This window comes from Macrobrachium nipponense, chromosome 31 (assembly GCF_015104395.2).
Source record: "Macrobrachium nipponense isolate FS-2020 chromosome 31, ASM1510439v2, whole genome shotgun sequence".
In the NCBI taxonomy this organism is placed as follows: Eukaryota; Metazoa; Arthropoda; class Malacostraca; order Decapoda; family Palaemonidae; genus Macrobrachium; species Macrobrachium nipponense.
In genome coordinates, this window is record NC_061093.1 from 57,560,269 (window position 1) to 57,581,030 (window position 20,762).

General features: G+C 40.3%; 1 protein-coding gene across 1 annotated transcript; it reads right to left on the bottom strand.

The window, feature by feature from the left end:
* Nucleotides 1–662: 662 nt before the first annotated feature.
* On the bottom strand, nucleotides 663–11,975 carry LOC135207008 (uncharacterized). The gene is made up of 3 exons (XM_064238632.1): nucleotides 11,770–11,975; nucleotides 2,281–3,094; nucleotides 663–1,471 (listed from the first exon to the last, which is right to left on the bottom strand). The coding sequence occupies exons 1-3, from the start codon at nucleotides 11,879–11,881 to the stop codon at nucleotides 997–999; spliced, it is 1,401 nt and encodes a 466-aa protein (XP_064094702.1). The 5' UTR covers nucleotides 11,882–11,975; the 3' UTR covers nucleotides 663–996.
* Nucleotides 11,976–20,762: the final 8,787 nt, after the last annotated feature.

The following is a 20,762-nucleotide window of genomic DNA, read 5'->3' on the forward strand; positions in this document are numbered from 1 at the left end:
ACAAGATATGTGACACGTGGAATAAACTGTCAACAGAAGTCGTAAACAGCAGCAGTGTGGAAGAATTTAATAGAAAGCTAGACGAGGTCGTTAGGACACTGTGAATGAATTGTAAAACCTGCTTATAGAGGTAAGTGAGCATGGACTAATGTGTTTGAGACATCCTAATCCTTGTATACTGGATGAACACACCCATCCGGTGCATTTGGGCATTGCTAATGGTTGTTTGCAACTCATTTCATTCCTTTTTGCTGACCCTTCTTTCATATTCTCTTTCTTCCATCTTACGTTCCACCCTCTACTAACAATTGTATCATGACGCAACTGCTTTGAGGTTTTCCTCCTGTTGCACCTATAAAACCTTTTAATTGCAAGTTTCCCTTTCTTTATTCTATAATATTCCATTCCTTCCTTCCTTCCATCTAACTGTCCTACCAACTCCCTTTTCACCTTGAGTGTTGAATGGCTGAAATTGCCCCGGTGTTTGAATCTGCAGCCAAATTGTCATAAATGAAATCAAAGTTACCTTTTACATGTACTTCCTAATATCTGTGCATAGTATTCCATGTGTCACTTCTGAATTGCAATTTATATATATGCAGACCTTTAATAAATGCAGGGATAACTGATAAATCACATCACTGTGTATTGTCAAAATGCAGTTTACATGAAAAAGGGATATATTTGAAGTACCAATCAGTACAGGGCTACCACGTGATTTGTATATAAATTCATGGATTTCCGAGGAAAACTAACAATTCGTAGATTGTCGATGGCGCATTAAACTTTTCTAGAATTGATGTGCATTATAATGAAGCTTGCTTTTATGAATGAAACTGACTTAAGTGCCAAACGTTGTAAGTTTATTTTGGCTCTTATAGGAAGCAGTCTTGACAATATTTTACACACCTGGTTTTCCAGTTTCCGTATGATCTACAAATGTTACTAATGGTTTTAATTTTATGGCAAAGAATGAAGATTGAATGACTTTTATCCTTATGGAAGCTGATTCTGTATGATGCCAAGGTCAATCAGGTCCCTGAATATATCTAGGAACCGCGTCCGGAGGGGCCCGTTCAGACACAGACACTTGCGAAGTTTGTCTTGCCTCTGGACGAGAAACGACTTGTCGTCCACGATGGTTTCCAGGGACGGAGCCTCGTCGTCCTCCCCGCCCTCAGCGGCCAGCAAGGGCACCACCAGGATGGCCATGATGGCGCCGTAGAGGATCTTCTTCTTGTACTCCTCCGCCAGGTCGTTCAGGCTGAAGGGGATGACCTGTCCAGCCGCCCTCAGAACTCTGCTGAAGGCCTGGAAGTAGATGTCGAGGAAGACCTTGTGGTTCGCTCGTCGGATGGGCCCTTCCAGGCAGCAGAAGAAGAAGCTGGAAAGGTCGATGGCCAGGGAGGCGTGGAGGCACATCTGGAAGTCCAGCACTACGACTTTGGAGACCTCTTGGTCTCCATTGTACCTGTAAGAGCAGAGGAGTTTATTTAGGCATCACGTTCATCACGCTGGAATATATATATATATTACGGTCTTATATAACCTTCCTCTTTTAGCCTGGTTGAATACTAGACTTATCCCAATCCTATTATGAGTGCAATAGAAGCCAGGCAGATGTTATTATAGTTGGTTTTCCTGATTCTCTCTCTCTTTGAATACAATCCATCTGAGCAGAGTTCAAGCCAGGTTTTAGAAATATAGAGGGTTTATAGTGGTAAACACGACCTTCCCTTGGGGACTATATGCAACCTAAGTAAATTTTATTTTACGAAAATTTCGACAAGGTTTTGACAGTCTTACTTTTATGATCTTCCAGATCAACAACAGGGTATTGCAATTTCCTTATTTTGAATGAAGGTTAGGTTTATTCCATCGCTTAGAAATTTTTCCAGCATGATAATTTAAAGTATTGAAAGCGAACCTTGTTATATGTTTTTATTTACCCAAAGCTTATGTAAATCTAAAAAATTATATACGTTAACCATGGCAGCATTTAGTTTGTATGTTTCAGCGTTGTGAAGCAGAATTGTCCTTGAATATTCAGCTCATTTATGAACTAAGTTACGTTCAGTCTATACAGGCTGTATGGAAAAACTTGTAGTTCCTAACTTACAAGGCAGGTGATGATTTCCAGGTTTCTTAGGCACTTAATGTGGGAAGATATAAAGAATGATAATAATTTCCATATCAAATTTAGAATTACAACTCGAAAGCACCTTACCTTCCATCAGTGAGGAACACAAATACAAAGACTTCTTGATCAGTGTAACTCACCGAAAAAGAAAGTTGCTGATTGTGCAGTCTGCGTGGCAGAGGACATCAAAGGGTGGATTATCCTTCGTTTGCCCCTGAATCATCTGCAGTATGTTGGGTTTGAGAGCAGTCACCCAGTTGGCAGCTGCCTCGTGCCCTCCGAGTTTCTGCAGTACGGACGCCGCAATGTCCAGGTGACCTTCCATGTTAATGATGAACATCTCCTCAGCACCTTCCATGTAATTCCACCAGGTTCTCTTCAGGAAGTCGAACTGACTTCTCATCTCGTCGGGTCCCAACCTCTTTTTGAGCAGGATAGATGACGCGTGGATTCTCGCGAGCTCCTCCATGACGAGAGAGGCGTGGGCCACGTCCATTCCCTTCTTCCTGTCGATGTTCTGGAAGCCGCGCGAGTTGAGGTCCTCCAGGATGATGATCTCTCGCCCTTCTTTCAGCGCAGTGAACATGCACCTCGGGATGCTGAGCTGGGTGTGGCTAGTGGCTGATATCTCGCGATGCAGCAGCGGCCTCAGCGTCTTGTAAAAGCTTATCTCTTTGTTGAAGAGCATCGTGACGTAGGCGGTGAAGGCCGGGTTGAAGTTGGGGTTGTGCTTAAGGACGTAAGTCTTTTCCAGGGGCTCGTTGTTCTTCAGGAAGTGAATTTTCAACTTGACGACGATGCTGCCGAAGTGGAGGGACGACTCCTTCTGGCGGATAACGTTCCACGAGGTCATGACAGCTCCTTTGCCACCCTCGGCTTCCAGCACCGCTCTCACTTGGGATTCCATGAGGATGCTTTTAGTCTCTCTCGCATCTAAAGTTGATTCCTGGAGGTCTGAAATACGACAAAGTTGTTTCAATTCACTCCTACTTATTAAAGTTTTATTTAGTCATCACTAAACTTATGCACAATAGCATTTCTGATTTTTAAACGCTTTGGCCATTTCTTTGTCTCAGACACACCTATAATCATCCAAAAAACCTATATTATTCTTTCTACCAAAACACACACACAAACGCATAAACACACACAACACACACACACACACACACACATATATATATATATATATATATATATATATATATATATATTATGAATATGATTTGTACCCTTGAAAACTATATATATATATATATATATATATATATATATATATATATATATATATAATATACATTATGAATATGATTTGTACCCTTGGAAAAACTGTATCCATGAATTATCTTTTTTTTTCTGAATGGGCGGATGTGGTGAGCGGTGACATTCTTAGAATGTAGAGGTCATCAATTTAACTCTCCATGGAAACAGAGGTCCTAAAGTGACAAGACAGCTCAGCTTCAGAATTGGTGACACAACCTCTTTGGTTGGTGCGATGTCAACGGTCGCTGCCTAAGCAGAACAGACCACGTCCTGTGTCCATGCGCGAGTGGAAGCAGATATGCTTTCTGAATCTGGTTTGGGGAGATTCTTGGGTATGAACAATGATCTGTATAATGACGTCATGAACTTGTGACGAAATTAGTGAAGGCACTTATCTGGGAGTGTCTTGTGTGTTAATTCGTGCTTGCGTTTGTGCAAGCTATTTCCCTACATAATGAGAGAGTATGTTAGCCAAAATGGAGAACGATACAAAGTCGGCAAAGGGCCAAGATGGCTCCTTTGATTGTGTTTTTGGTTAAGTGTGTGTAATCTGTGTTGAATGGGTAAGCATACTTATTTTTTTAGCCAAAATTGTGGCTTGACTGTATTTTGAATATTTGTTTCAAAGATGTTCTATTTCATTTAACCATTTGATTTTGATTTATAATCTTTTGCTCATGGATGTGTTCTCCTGTCTTCTTATAGGCGGATCTGGACCAAAGGGGAACTGATTTGGTAACTTATTTAGAAATGGGAACTTAACTGATGTTCCGTGGTGTTATAGACTGTGCTATAACTTTTCCTACTTTTACGACTTAACTAATGTTGGTTATTGTAGAAAAGGGATGGAGTGGGTTTGGTTCAATCCCCAGGGTTATCTGAGATATTTGGATTTTGAATTCAACCTTTCATTTAATCATTTTGTTAAGAACCTGATTTATTTAGTTAATGCTTTGCTCTTAAATAAATGTATTTTTTAGTTCTCGAGTCTGATTTAATTGCCTTAGGTAATAGAGAGAGAGAGAGAGAGAGAGAGAGAGAGAGAGAGAGAAAACGGATGTCACCTCAGTGCCTTGCTGCACGGTCATTGCTACCAACATATTTTCCCTTTTAAAATGTACCGAGGCTGGAACCTCAGTAACATATATGAATTTTTTATAACCTTGATTTATTATTTATTAATAAGTAAGCCACAAATGTTTGATATAGAATCAACCCTAATTCGGTAATATCCCAGTGCTTGTGGCCTTTGGCCTAAGTTTTGATATTCAGTTCTATTTCATACTTATGCAAGGGGATGAAAATGATCTGACTTAGTTTTGATACATAAAACAAGAGCAAAGACAATAACAAGTATCGTTGCGCGTATTCAACTTTGCCAACCGCACGCTTGACAAAAGGCATTGCTCAAGAAGAGAGATACCGCATTGTATGCAAATGCGTCTGCAATCGCCTCCTCGTCCTTCTCAGGGTATATTGCTGGACTGTGTCATCTCATCACCTTTGCAAAAAGATCACAGGTCGTGATCGCTTTTCAAAATGTGGTTGTCATTCAGTCTGGCTTGCATCTCCTATTATCCTAAAGCACTTCTAGAATTTTGCGAATTTCTGACGTTTTTATCTATTTATTTTATTATTAATTCGTTGATTTTTTACCTTTTCTCTGTATTTCCTATTACTCTATGTTACTTCTTTCGAATGAACATCATATTCTTTGGAAGCTCGTCTCATACGGATAGAGGACATTTTATGAATATAATAATAATAATAATAATAATAATAATAATAATAATAATAATAATAATAATAATAATAATAATAATAATCAGAACAGATAGGGTGATACGTGCAATAGGACCAGACGTGACGTTGATTGACAAAATCAAGAAGAAAGTATCACTCATTGATGTCGCAATACCATGGGACACCAGAGTTGAAGATAAAGAGAGGGAAAAAATGGATAAGTATCAAGATCTGAAAATAGAAATAAGAAGGATATGGGATATTCCAGTGGAAATTGTACCCATAATCATAGGAGCACTAGGCACGATCCCAAGATCCCTGAAAAGGAATCTAGAAAAACTAGAGGCTGAAGTAGCTCCAGGACTCATGCAGAAGAGTGTGATCCTAGAAACGGCGCACATAGTAAGAAAAGTGATGGACTCCTAAGGAGGCAGGATGCAACCCGGAACCCCACACTATAAATACCACCCAGTCGAATTGGAGGACTATAATAGAGCAAAAAAAAAAATATATATATATAATATACTTTATTAAAAGTAATGGCTACTTCAGCAGCGTTACACTTGTAGAGATTCTTCTCTGTTTTCCGAATAGCGGCTTTTTCCGTGCTACTTAAACAGGCTAGTAGAGCGCCTATAGAGGTCATGATCAAATACAGGGTCAAATATATATGCACCGATTTTGATCATGACCTCTATAGGCGCCCTACTAGCCTGTTTAAGTAGCACGGAAAAAGCTGCTATTCGGAAAATAGAGAAGAAGCTCTACAAGTGTAACGCTGCTGAAGTAGCCATTACTTTGAATAAAGTATGGTTGAGAGAGGGCCTCCTTTCTAAGTACAATAATAATAATAATAAAACAAAGAAAAATTTATGCTTTCCAGCTTTCGTCTTTGTAAGAAACGCCCAGTTTTGTTAATGGATAATTCCTTACTGTTGTTCTATTTTTTAAGACTCATCTGATCTCCTCCATATGTTCAATGGAGGAACAAATTCATTCCTGCTCTCTGCTGCTCTCTGATGACGTCTCCTGAATTTCAAGCGTATCTGTTTCATATTCTGTTTCCCCCATATTTATTTATTTATCACCTCTCTCTCTCTCTCTCTCTCTCTCTCTCTCTCTCTCTCTCTCTCTCTCTCACCGGGCTGATTCCCCCTTGGAGGACTCTTGGTTTTAATAATTGACTCAGTCCACAAATGTTCTCAACTGAAGATTTAGAGAGAGAGAGAGAGAGAGAGAGAGAGAGAGAGAGAGAGAGAGAGAGAGAGAGAGAGGGGCACAATTGCAGTCTTCATAGATTGCAAGAAATAGTTGCACAAATCAGAGTTTAGGTTTTCATACAGGATTTATTTTAGATTTTTATAACTTGTCTTATTGTAGGTTTTAAACCATGACGTTGTGAATTTTAAAACATGATTTACTGTAAATTTAAAAAACATGATTTATTATAGATTTTTAAAACATCACCCATTTAAATTTTACACGATGACATTGTCAATTTTAAAACATGGTTTATTTAAAAATGCATTTTATTGTTATTGTTAAAACATGACTTAATGTAAAATTTAAAAAACGTGACATATTGTAAATTTTAAGACGGGACTTGTCTTAAAGGTTAAAACGACTTATTTTTAATTTTAAAACAGGACGTATTGTCAATCTTAAAGCAGGGCTTTTCTTAAAGGTTAAAACATGGCCTATTGTGAATTTTAAAACAGGACTTACTTAAATGTTAAAACATGACTTATTGTAAACTTTAAAACATGACTCACAGCTTGTTGCATGTCGTAAAAAAATTCCTCTCCTAGACATCAATTCTAGGATGCGACATCTCCTGACATTGCTTCAAGTTTGATGCAGGTCTTAAGTAAAAAAAATAATATTATATTGAGGCTTACACCAATTTGCTCATTGATTTTGAGACATCACTTCATAACCGGAGCCTGAATTCATTCTCATACCATCGTAGTGGTACTCTGGCTGGCACTTACTTTGAGAATCACTGCTGCTTTATATGCTATCCTGAGTCATGAGCAGAATTTTTTTTTCTTATAGTTGTCTACAGCTAAATATGAAATTAGGAACTTGGATGCCTGTTCCAATATGCAGTAAATGTTATGCCACGCCGTCGAACTTCTCAGTTCGAGAGGTCCTTTATTCCTCAGTTCGAGAGGTCATTTATTCCTCAGTTCCAGAGGTCCTTTATACCACAGTTCCAGAGGTCATTTATTCCTCAGTTCCAGAGGTTTTTTATTCCTCAGTTCCAGAGGTCCTTCATTCCTCAGTTCCAGAGGTCCTTTATTCCTCAGTTCCAGAGGTCCTTTATTCCTCAGTTCCAGAGGTCCTTTATTCTTCAGTACCAGAGGTCCTTTACACCTCAGTTCCAGAGGTCCTTTATTCCTCAGTTCCAGAGGTCCTTTATTCCTCAGTTCCAGAGGTCCTTTATTCTTCAGTACCAGAGGTCCTTTACACCTCAGTTCCAGAGGTCCTTTATTCCTCAGTTCCAGAGGTCCTTTATGCCACAGTGCCACTGGTCCTTTATACCTCAGTTCCAAAGGACCTTCATTCCTCAGTTCCAGAGATCCTTCATTCCTCAGTTCCAGAGGTCCTTTATAACTCAGTTCCAGAGGTCCTTTATTTCTCAGTTACAGAGGACCTTCATTCCTCAGTTCCAGAGATTCTTCATTCCTCAGTTCCAGAGGTCCTTTATAACTCAGTTCCAGAGGTCCTTTATTTCTCAGTTACAGAGGTCCTTTATTCCACAGTTCCAGAGGTCATATATTCCTCTGACAACGTTGGACAGTGGAACATTCTCTCTACTTAAGATGTCGTGCAGTTGGAACAGCAGAAGTTCCAGCGAAGGTGCAATACATAACTACCTTAAAAAATTTCTTGTATTTGGATAAATTACTTACATTTTTATCTATCGATTTATTAACTTGTTATTTTGCCTTTTTCTTTGTTAATGTGATCTTTCTGGATTTCCCATTCCCTTCTGTTACTAAATTCTGATGTACTCCACATTCTTAGGAAGCTGAATTTCCAGTCAATAATAATAATAATAATAATAATAATAATAATAATAATAATAATAATAATATAGGATATAGAAGAAGATTGGTCAACATCTGGAATGAGTAGGAATAACACCCCCCAAACAGAGCAGAGGCTGGCAGCCAAGTAAGGAACATAAAGAAAAAGAACTGGCTCTCCCCAACAGAAAGAGAAGAACTGGAAAGGGAAATGTCACACGACAACGAATTACACGAAGACGAACTGAGAGACGATGCTACACAGAAGACGACAGGGAGATGAGTATCAAACAACGACACACGAAGAAACACCGACGAAGTAACAGAGAGGACGGAATGGGTAGAAAAGATTAGACAATGGATGGGAGCCAGATACAGAGAGAACAAGATCCCCTCCATGGGAAAGCCTACAACACCAAGAAATTAAGGGAGAAAACAAGTGAGGTCAATGAAAATAATGGGCCTAATCACACCACAGTATCACAGAAACAAATAACTTGACATATGCAGGAGCAGATTAGTATCAGAACTGATGGGGATTCGACACCAACACCACCGTCACAACCAACCCAACAGAAACCAAGACAGCAACCTCCTTGGAAAAGGCGCCTGGAAAAGCAAATCATGGTGATGAGAATCTGACTTGAGTAAACTGAAAGAGATGGCAGAAAAAAGGCTAAGAAGCAAGAAAACAAGGGAGGAACTCAACGAGAAATACAAAGTACAAGAGAGGGGACTAAACAACACAATAGAAGATGTAAAACGAGGCTTAAGGCCAAAGCACACAAGATCCAACGGTACATGAACAGGAATAAGGGATACCAACAGAACAAACTATTCGGAACCAACCAGAAAAGACTATACAGCCAACTAAGAGGGGTAAGCCACACCACCCAGAAATTCCTGAAGCCGAATCAAGTAAGAGACTCTGGAAAACATATGGAGCAATCCGGTATCACACAACAAACATGCAACATGGCTCCAGGAAGTCAAGGAAGAAGAAACAGGGAGAATAAAACAAGATTCACAGACATCACGACAGACACAGTCAGACACCAACTAAAGAAAATGCCAACTGGAAAGCCCCAGGTCCCGATGAAGTCCATGGATACTGGCTCAAAAACTTCAACGGCCCTACACCCACGAATAGCAGAACAACTCCAGCATTTGTATCTCAAATCACCAAGCACCCAAATGGATGACCACAGGAAGAACATCCTTAGTACAAAAAGACAAGAGTAAGGGAAATATAGCCAGTAACTACAGGCCTATCACCTGCCTACCAATAATGTGGAAGTTACTAACAGGTATCATCAGTGAAAGCTATACAACTACCTAGAGACACAAACACCATCCCCCACCAACAGAAAGGCTGCAGAAGAAGTGTAGGGGCACAAAAGACCAGCTCCTGTATAGACAAAATGGTAATGAAGAACGTAGGAGAAGGAAAAAACCAACCTAAGCATGCATGGATAGTACTATAAGAAAGTCCTTCGACATGATACCACACACATGGCTAATAGAATGCCTGAAAATATATGGGGCAGAGGAAAATAACCATCAGCTTCCTCAAAAATACAATGCGCAACTGGAATACAATACTTACAAGCTCTGGAAAAAGACTAGCAGGAGGTTAATATCAGGAGAGGGATCTTCCATGGCGACTCACTGTCCCCACTACTCTTCGTAGTAGCCATGATTCCCATGACAAAAAGTACTACAGAAGATGGATGCCGGGTACCAACTCAAGAAAAGAGGCAACAAAATCAACCATCTGATGTTCATGGACGACATCAAGCTGTATGGTAAGAGCATCAAGGAAATAGATACCCTAATCCAGACTGTAAGGATTGTATCTGGGGACATCAGGATGGAGTTTGGAATAGAAAAATGCGCCTTAGTCAACATACAAAAAGGCAAAGTAACGAGAACTGAAGGGATAAAGCTACCAGATGGGAGCAACATCAAACACATAGATGAGACAGGATACAAATACCTGGGAATAATGGAAGGAGGAGATATAAAACACCAAGAGATGAAGGACACGATCAGGAAAGATATATGCAGAGACTCAAGGCGATACTCAAGTCAAAACTCAACGCCGGAAATATGATAAAAGCCATAAACACATGGGCAGTGCCAGTAATCAGATACAGCGCAGGAATAGTTGGAATGGACGAAGGCAGAACTCCGCAGCATAGATCAGAAAAAACCAGGAAACAAATGACAATACACAAGCACTACACCCAAGAGCAAAATCGGACAGACTATACATAACACGAAAGGAAGGAGGGAGAGGACTACTAAGTATAGAGGACTGCGTCGACATCGAAAACAGAGCACTGGGGCAATATGTGAAAACCAGTGAAGACGAGTGGCTAAAGAGTGCATGGGAAGAAGGACTAATAAAAGCAGACGAAGACCCAGAAATATACAGAGACAGAGAAAGACAGAAGAACAGAGGAATGGCACAACAAACCAATGCACGGACAATACATGAGACAGACTAAAGAACTAGCCAGCGATGACAATTGGCAATGGCTACAAGGGGAGAGCTAAAGAAGGAAACTGAAGGAATGATAACAGCGGCACAAGATCAGGCCCTAAGAACCAGATATGTTCAAAGTATGATAGACGGAAATAACATCTCTCACCCATATGTAGGAAGTGCAATACGAAAAATGAAACCATCAACCACATAGCAAGTGAATGCCCGGCACTTGCACAGAACCAGTACAAAAAGAGGCATGATTCAGTGGCAAAAGCCCTCCACTGGAGCCTGTGCAAGAAACATCAGCTACCTTGCAGTAATAAGTGGTACGAGCACCAACCTGAAGGAGTGATAGAAAACGATCAGGAGCAAAGATCCTCTGGGACTATGGTATCAGAACGGATGGGGTGATACGTGCAAACAGACCAGACGTGACGTTTGATTGACAAAGTCAAGAAGAAAGTATCACTCATTGATGTCGCAATACCATGGGACACCAGAGTTGAAGAGAAAGAGAGGGAAAAAATGGATAAGTACAAGATCTGAAAATAGAAATAAGAAGGATATGGGATATGCCAGTGAAATCGTACCCATAATCATAGGAGCACTAGGCACGATCCAAGATCCCTGAAAAGGAATCTGGAAAAAACTAGAGGCTGAAGTAGCTCCGGGCCTCATGCAGAAGAGTGTGATCCTAGAAACGGCACACATGTAAGAAAGTGATGGACTCCTAAGGAGGCAGGATGCAACCCGGAACCCCACACTATAAATACCACCCAGTCGAATTGGAGGACTGTGATAGAGCAAAAAAAAAATGATAATAATAATAATAATAATAATAATAATAATAATAATAATAATAATAATAATAATAATAATAATAATAATAATAATAATTCACTCGAGAGTTTCCTTCCTGGATAAAGAACCAATTTTTTTTTTAGTTTTTTCGAAAAGCAAAATATGAAATTGGGAACTTTAAAAAATATAGATAAAGCATATTAACATTTGTCCAAGTCTATAATCCACTCTGGGGAGTTTTCCACGCCACTTAAAAAAGATAATAATAAAAAACCGGTAAAATTGGGAACAGCTCTTACCAGATCCCAGAGGCGCAGAGAACGAATCCTCGACCACTTTTTCTCCTCCGCCTCCTCCTCCTCCTACTTCTTCTTCTTCTTCTTCCTCAAGGGCTTGCTGCGCTTCTGCCATCCCTCAAAGACCAACTGACCGAGTTGTTGATGATGTTGGTGCCGTTGGGCGCCTGCGCTGTCGTCTGCTTCTTCGCGCGCTCCTACGTCAACTGTGACGCGGTAGGGTCTTGATAACGACGATAAGACCCCGACTTCTTTTGTTGTTGTTGTTGTTGCTGTTGCTTGACAGTGCTTGTCTTTGTGTTTGAGAGAGAGAGAGAGAGAGAGAGAGAGAGAGAGAGAGAGAGAGACGTGAACAACAGTAAAATTAAGAGGTCCCAAAGTTGTTGGAGAGAGAGAGAGAGAGAGAGAGAGAGAGGTGAATTACAGTAAGATCAACAGGTCCAGAGTTTATATTTAGAGAGAGAGAGAGAGAGAGAGAGAGAGTGTTTTTTTTAAATAATTTCGATTCTTAAGGACAGCCTTAGATGTCAATTGTACCACAAAGAAAGCTTTAATACAAATATTATGCAAATCAGGTTCATGAATAACTGTCATTTGTGGTTTTTCAAAATCTTAAAACCTGGAGAACTTTTTTTTTTCAATATAATATTTATTTATGTTTAACGACAGCGTTAGGTGTCAGATTGTAACATAAGAAACACTTTATATAAACATAGAAGACATCGTCTTCACAAAAGGAGACATCTGAGCATTGTATTCAGCTTGACAATAGTATTGGCGTGCTTTGTGTTCGCGGGTGTGTACGTGTGCTTGTGTGCATGTGTGCTTGCGCACCAATATTCTCTTATTTTGTAGTTCACGATTGTTTTGTACTTATGTTTGAATATGTATGCAGTGCATTGCATTCATGCAGGCGCTATATAGGCCAGTTGCGTTCATGTATATGTATATGTATATATATGTATTCATATTTTTTTATATTTGTATATATATATATATATATATATATATATATATATATATATATATATATATATATATTGTCAAATTAACGTAATTTATTGATTGTTTATTTTCTTAAATCAGCCTTGTAACTTAGTTTTAAGTGTTCTCTTATATTTAGTTCAGCAGCTGTATTGTTTTTACGTTAACGTAACGTTCAGTGTTTTTGCTCAGTGATTCCTCCTCTTGTTGTGAATTAATTACCTAACTATCGTGTTAACGATTGTTTTTATTTTGTTTCGAGTTGGAATGGAACTGTAGTGCTGTGAGTGGAGGCCGGCCGAAAATAATTCGGGCCTGTCTATGCTTCTGGACGTACGCTCATTAGTTTGGCAGCTTTCTGGAGATTTATCTCACGCCTTTTTGGAGGAATACTCCGACGATCCTCCCTTGGAAGTGGTTTTGCGTAGATGTGCTGAGCCATCTACGGCGTTATGTACATACATCGTTGGAGTTCGATCACGGCTGTGATTTCGCAGGTGTTAGTCACTTGCGACGCCCCTGTACTCCTGTTTCCCGCCTGAGGATTTGGCGGAAGACGTGGTCGTCGCTGTCCCGCCACGTAGGAGGCGTTACGCCAACCACTGTCCGGTGTTGTCCATCTCCAGCTGCTGGTCCGGGAGAGCTTAGGGCTCGTGAGGAGGCACGTAGGGAGGCAATTGCCAGGTAAGAGGAGATTATCCTGTGTTGTCCCTCGGGATCGAACTCTACCCCTGTATCCACCTGGACAATTCGTGAGCTCCCCTGTTTAGCTGCCGGGAGGTAGAAGCAACCTCCGTGAACTCCTGTGCACTTCGTTGTACTCGAGGATCTGCGTAATCAAACATTAATCATATTTGTATATATATATATATGCATGTTATATTGATGGTCGGTATTTGGTATTTTTGCCCCGCCTCACATGTTTGATTTGAATTAGTTTTAAGTTTAGAATTGCCACGGTTAGGTAGGAGATTTAAGGTTTTCCTAACTTCATTTTCTCTGGTCTTCCTTCTTTCTTATATTTTGTAGGCTAGTGGTTTTATTATTGGGCCCGTGTTATTATTAGTTTGAGCTTTGGCATATTTATATTCTTTTTACTTTTGTTTAGGTTAGCTTTCAGTATTAGGAGTCCTTGTGAGCTGTTATTTGCTCCTTGTATTTTGTATATTTAATGTTAAGTTTCCTCACAAGGCTTATTTAGTGTTAGTGTATTTTGTAATTAAATATTGTTAATTTTGTTCTGGTGTTTGTGTCCCACATTCCTCAATACCCTGTGTACTTTCTTACTGTCTACGATCCTGTGATTATTGAAACATATAAAGAAACCTGTATTACGGCCAAAGGGGTCGTAACAATTTGGCGACCGTGACAGGATCGTACGCAGGTGTGCACAGAGTTTGGGTTTGTGGAGCAACTCTGGGATAGGTTGCAATATTTAATTTGGTTTTGTTGCTTGCCTTACTTTCCCCCCTTGTAGGTAATTCACTATGGAAGACTTTGTTTTTGACCCAGCCGAATTTTTGGGCTCTGCTGACTGCTTAAAATATCTTGCCATATTAGTAAAGAGCATTTGAGGAGTTGTGCTCGTTGGTTAACTATTTCTTTTAGACCCACGGACACTAAGGCTCAGTTGTTGTTGTCTGTTAAGGCGATGGTGGCTCGTGGTATAGCTGAGGGTGAGGATTTGGCTAGGGATATGATTAGTGGAACTTCTGGAGAAGATAATTCTGTTGATGAAGAGGTCAGTGTTAATCCTGGGCTGTCACTATTTGAGGACCACCCTCGTACGGTGGGTTATGTATAATGGTCCAGCTAATTTAACAGTAAAAACTAAAGTTTCTAATAACCCCTTTGTAGAGGTACAGCCAGAGCCAGTACAGTCTGTGGTGAATCCTGAAAATGAGGACCTTAGTATAATTTGTAAAAGAATAGAATTATTGAAGGTACAATTCGAAGAGAATGAGAAGGCGAGGCGCCATGAGTTGGAAATGGCTAGAATTAACTTAGACTTGGCTAGGTTGCGAGCTAACCCTGACTTTAACAGTACTCCCACCGTCCTTCCGATAGGTTTAACATGAGTGCGCATTGAAGTTGGTGCCCGTGTTTGATGAGGGTAATGTGCCGGAGTTCTTTAAGGCTTTTGAGCGGGTGGCCACTAGGTTGTCTTGGCCCACTGAGATGTGGACTGTACTAATTCAATGCAGGTTTAGTAGGCAAGGCCATTCGCCAATATAATGCTTTGGAAGAGAGTGTAGCCAGAGATTATAGTAAGGTTAAAGCGTTGATTCTCAAGGCATATGACTTGGTCCCTGAGGCTTATCGCCTGAAATTCCGAACTTCTATGAAGCCCAATACTATGTCTTATGTAGAGTATGCCCGTCTTAAGGAGGAGCAGTTTGATGACTGGGTAAAGAGTCGTCAGGTGGTCTCCTTCTCCTCCTTGAGGGAGCTGATGCTACTTGAGGAATTTAAAAAAACATGTAGTAAGGAACTTAGAATTCACCTGGAGGAGGTATTAAAGCGTGTAACTTAAGTAAAGCCGCTCAGATAGCTGATGAATATATTTTAACACAGTGTAGGTAACAGTAGTTTTGGCCCATCATCTTTAAATCCCAGCCTGCCAGGCCGAACAATGATTGGAGATCCAATAACCCCTTTAGAACAAAGGTTGAAGCTAGCCAGGGAAATACACGAGTGGAAGGAACACTCGGGTGTTTTTCCAAGAGTAACCAAAATTCTAATAATGTTGGTAGATAGGGGAACTTGTTTTGGTGTCACGAGCAGGGGCACTTTCAAGCTCGGTGTCCTGCCCGGAGGAGGTATCTCCAGCGGAACGGAAGGGGAGGTAACAACGTCCCCGTATCTTTGATAGCCAATGCCCCGCCCCTACTACCCCCTAATACTGAAGTTGAGTGTTCCCCAGGAACTGAAGGAAGGGTTAGGTTTTAGCGGTAGTGGAGGTGAAATAAATCAATCGCCCTACTAGCTCTCCTTTGTGACTTTTTTGACAAATATATTGGCCTGGCAGTTTGGTTGTTGATAGTAAAGTTGTCAGAGTGAACTTCTTAAGGGACACTGGGTCTGCTCGATCATTGGTGTTGTCAAAGGTTTTTGAAGGATGTTTTGGTGAGCTTTCTGGAAATTATGTGGTACTGGGTGGGTTCCCTGATACAGTGGTGGAGGTAGAGGCATTCTTCCAGGGTAATCACAAGGTGACAGAATTGCAGTGGTAGAAAAGCTCCCCATCCCTGGTATTGACGGCATTTTGGGAAATGATATGTTGGATGCCCGAGGTTATGAATTATTCCCAATAGTGTCCGTAACTGCAAGTCCTGTGGCAATTACCACTCGAGCTTCTGCAAAGGCTGTTGCCGCCTTACAGGATGAGGATAATTTAAACTTTAGTAGTTTAGAGGTAGAGGTAGAGAGACCCGGTCTGTAGGTAGTAGTAGTAGTAGTAGTAGTTTTATGAATGAAATATTTAATCCTGATTGTGATCGTGTAAGCTTTATTGAAGCTCAGAAGGCTGAATTCAATTATGAATTAGGAGGTACGGATGATTTAACAAAACCAAGGTTCTGTGTGATTAGAGGTTTGTTGTGTAGAGTTAGTCGTCTGTGGATCACGGCTTGAACCAAACCTCTCGGGTAGAACAGATTGTGGTACCTTCAAACTATCGAATGATGGTCCTTAGTTTAGCTCATGAGGATTCCGTTCTGGCCATTTTGGAGTTTGCAAAACACATAGTAGATTGGCAAAATATTTTTGTGGCCAGGATTTGAAAATCCTCAGTGAAGAAATTTGTAGGAAGTTGTGAAACATGTCAAGTAATGGGTAAAGAACACCTAATAAACCTATTCCTAAAGCCCCTTTGCATCCAATTCCTGCAATTGGGGATCCTTTTGCCGAGTTGGTTGTTGATGTGGTTTTGGCGCCTTGCCCCGAACTAAATCGGGATTTACTTATCTTTTTGACTATAATGGACAGAGCGTCTAGGTTTCCTGAAGCTTTTCCTATGAAAGAAAATTACATCCAAAGTAGTGTTTGAAAAGCTAAGACTTTTTTTTCCAGGTATGGGTTGCCTCGTAAAATTCAAACAGATTGTGGCAACTAATTTCACGAGCAAGGTATTAAAGGTAAAATGTGCTGAACTGGCCATTCAGCACATTACCAGTGTACCTTACCACCCAGAGAGTCAGGGCGTAGTGGAAAGGTTCCACCAAACCCTTAAGTCTATTCTAAAAAAGTACTGTTATGAGCAAGGCGAGGATTGGGATAAAGGTCTTCACCCTTTGCTCTCTTTGCTATACGTAATCATCCCAATTCTTCCACAGGTGGTAGCTCCATTTGAGTTTGATTTTTTTGGACACAAGGTTACGTGGTCCTCTAGAAATTTTTCCATGAGTTGCCTAGAGGTTAGTCATAAGAAAGTATTGAATGTGGGTGAGTTCGTTGAGGACCGAGAAAGTAGATTATCAGCTGCCTGGAAATTTGCCCAGGATAATTTGGTGTTGTCTCAGGCCTCAATGAAGGAAAATTATGATAAGAAGAGTAAGGCACGTTCGTTTGAGCCTGGTGAGCTTGTTTTGGTTTTGAGTACAGACTCTGACAATTTTCTGGAACCTAGGTATAAGGGGCCTTGGAAGGTACTTCGGAAATTGTCTGATGTCAATTATGAAGTGGAAGCTCCTGGGACCAAACGTAAGTGTCGGATATTCCACATTAATAGATTGAAATCTTACACAGTTGGTAGACTTGACCCCTAGCTATAGTATATGAGCAGTGTCTCTAGTGTTAGAACCCACGTTAGAAGAACCAGCCGACTTGTTTTGCCAGGTATCTTCAGATGCTCTTACAGTTAATATGCAAAATTTGGAAACTTTAGAAAAGGGTTTTTGGAGCATCTGGAGGGTATTCAGAAGGATGACATGATAAAATTAATATCTTCTTTTTCAGACTTATTTCAGGCCTCTCCAGGTAGAACGACCTTGCTCCAACACGATGTTGATGTGGGCAGTGCTTCCCCAGTCAAACAAAGTCCTTATCGACTAAATCCAGAAAAAACGTGATATTGTCGAGAAGGAGATAAAGTATATGTTGGAGCATGAATTAATTAGACCTTCGGTAAGTCCTTGGAGCTCACCTATTGTACTTGTTAAGAAAGCTGACGGGCAAGTTTCGCATGTGTGTGGACTACCGCAAGGTCAATGCTAATACAAAGAATGACCTCTTTCCCTTTTGCCCTCGTATCGAGGACTGTCTTGATCGATAGGACTGCTAAGTTTATAACTAAATTGGAATCTTTTAAAGGGGTATTGGCAGGTTCCCCTATCGGATCGAGCTCGTGAGATTTCCGCTTTTGTTACGCCCTTTGGGCTTTACGAATGTAAGGTAATGCCCTTTGGGATGAAAAATGCAGCGTGTACCTTCCAGCGGTTGATGAATCGAGTTATATGTGGTCTGGAGGGTACAGAAATTTATATAGATGATTTGGTTATTCACAGCAATGACTGGCGGACTCATTTGGTGAGGTTAAAGAAGGTATTTGAGGCCTTGAGAGCCGCTGGTCTTGTTGTAAGTTTGAGTAAATGTGAATTTGGTAAAGCCAAGGTGTTATCTAGGTCACGAGGTTGGTTTGGGTCCGGGTTACTCCTAAACAAGCTAACCTCGAGGCTCTATTAAATTTGCAAAGGGCGGCCGCGCAATGTTAGGGAGGTCCGGAGAATTTTAGGTATGTTGGGTTATTATAGGCGATTCATCGGAACTTCTCTGACATTGCTCAGCCCCTTACTCAACTATTGCAGAAGGGACAAAAAAGTTTTGTATGGTCTTCTCAATGTGAGGAATCTTTTTTAAAACTGAAAACTTGTCTTGATGTCTAACCCTGTCTTGATGTTCTAAAAAAACCCCAATTCTACCGTCTCCTGACTTTCAGAAAACCGTTTTATTGTGGCTGTAGATGCCAGTGATGTGGGTATAGGTGGAGTACTTTTTCAAAGACATGAAGATGGTGAAGTGCGTCCAGTATCCTACTTTAGTCGTAAGTGCTGGATGCTGAGAGAAGGTATTCTACCATCGAGAAGGAGGCACTAGCTTTAATTCGTACCTTGGTTCATTTTCAAACCATATGTTACTAATTTTTCCTTTCCGTAGAAATTTGGACGGACCATAACCCTTTGGTGTTCATCGAAAGAATGAAAGGTTCTAACCAGAGGATTCTGCGTGGGCTCTTCAGCTGCAGGAGTTTCCTTTAAGTATTAAGCATGTTAAGGGTGTTGATAACTGTATTCCTGATGCCCTTTCTAGGATGTAAGTCTGGTTATTCTTTCTCTTCTCACCTCGCCCTTCTCATTTCTCCTTCGGGGTTTGTATTGAAAATTATATTTAAGGTAGTCAATTTTAATCATGTTTAAAATGATGTATGGATTCGGGCTTTGTCTTAAGTCTGTTTCATTATGTTCCGAGTTTTGCTTCACCTTATTGTTTTTCCCTTGCAGGATATTTTAGATTAAGTTCTTTTTTTTTTTTTTTTTTTTTCCTTGCAGGATGTTTTAGATTAAGTTGTCTATATGGTTAGCTTCTAGTATGTAATATGATTGTGGTACTAAAAAAATTTATTACTATTTGAATAATTTTTTTTTTTTGAGGGGGAGGAAGGTGTCAAATTAACGTAATTTATTGATTGTTTATTTTCTTAAATCAGCCTTGTAACTTAGTTTTAAGTGTTCTCTTATATTTAGTTCAGCAGCTGTATTGTTTTTACGTTAACGTAACGTTCAGTGTTTTTGCTCAGTGATTCCTCCTCTTGTTGTGATTACCTAACTATCGTGTTAACGATTGTTTTTATTTTGTTTTCGAGTTGGAATGGAACTGTAGTGCTGTGAGTGGAGGCCGGCCGAAAATAATTCGGGCCTGTCTATGCTTCTGGACGTACGCTCATTAGTTGGCAGCTTTCTGGAGATTTATCTCACGCCTTTTTTGGAGGAATACTCCGACGGACCTCCCTTGGAAGTGGTTTTGCGTAGATGTGCTGAGCCATCTACGGCGTATGTACAATCGTTGGAGTTCGATCACGGCTGTGATTTCGCAGGTGTTAGTCACTTGCGACGCCCCTGTACTCCTGTTTCCCGCCTGAGGATTTGGCGGAAGACGTGGTCGTCGCTGTCCGCCACGTAGGAGGCGTTACGCCAACCACTGTCCGGTGTTGTCCATCTCCAGCTGCTGGTCCGGGAGAGCTTAGGGCTCGTGAGAGCACGTAGGGAGGCAATTGCCAGGTAAGAGGAGATTATCCTGTGTTGTCCCTCGGGATCGAACTCTACCCCTGTAATCCACCTGGACAATTCGTGAGCTCCCTGTTTAGCTGCCGGGAGGTAGAAGCAACCTCCGTGAAACTCCTGTGCACTTCGTTGTAACTCGAGGATCTGCGTAATCAAACATTAATCATATTTGTATATATATATTATATGCATGTTATATTGAGTGGTCGGTATTTGGTAGTTTTTGCCCCTCAACATGTTTATTTGAATTAGTTTTTAAGTTTAGAATTGCCACGGTTAGGTAGGAGATTTAAGGTTTTCCTAACTTCATTTTCTCTGGTCTTCCTTCTTTCTTATATTTTATAGGCTAGTGGTTTTTATTATTGGGTCCGTGTTATTATTATTTGAGCCTTTGGCATATTATATTCTTTACTTTGTTAGGGTTAGCTTTCAGTATTAGGAGTCCTTGTGAGCTGTTATTTGCTCCTTGTATTTTGTATATTTTAATGTTAAGTTTCCTCACAAGGCTTATTTAGTGTTAAGTGTATTTGTAATTAAATATTGTTAATTTTGTTCTGGTGTTTGTGTCCACAATCCTCATGACCCTGTGTACTTTCTTACTGCCTACGATCCCTGTGATTATTGAAATATAAAGAACCTGTATTACGGCCAAAGGGGTCGTAACATATATATATATATATATATATATATATATATATATATATATATATATATATATATATATATATACACAGT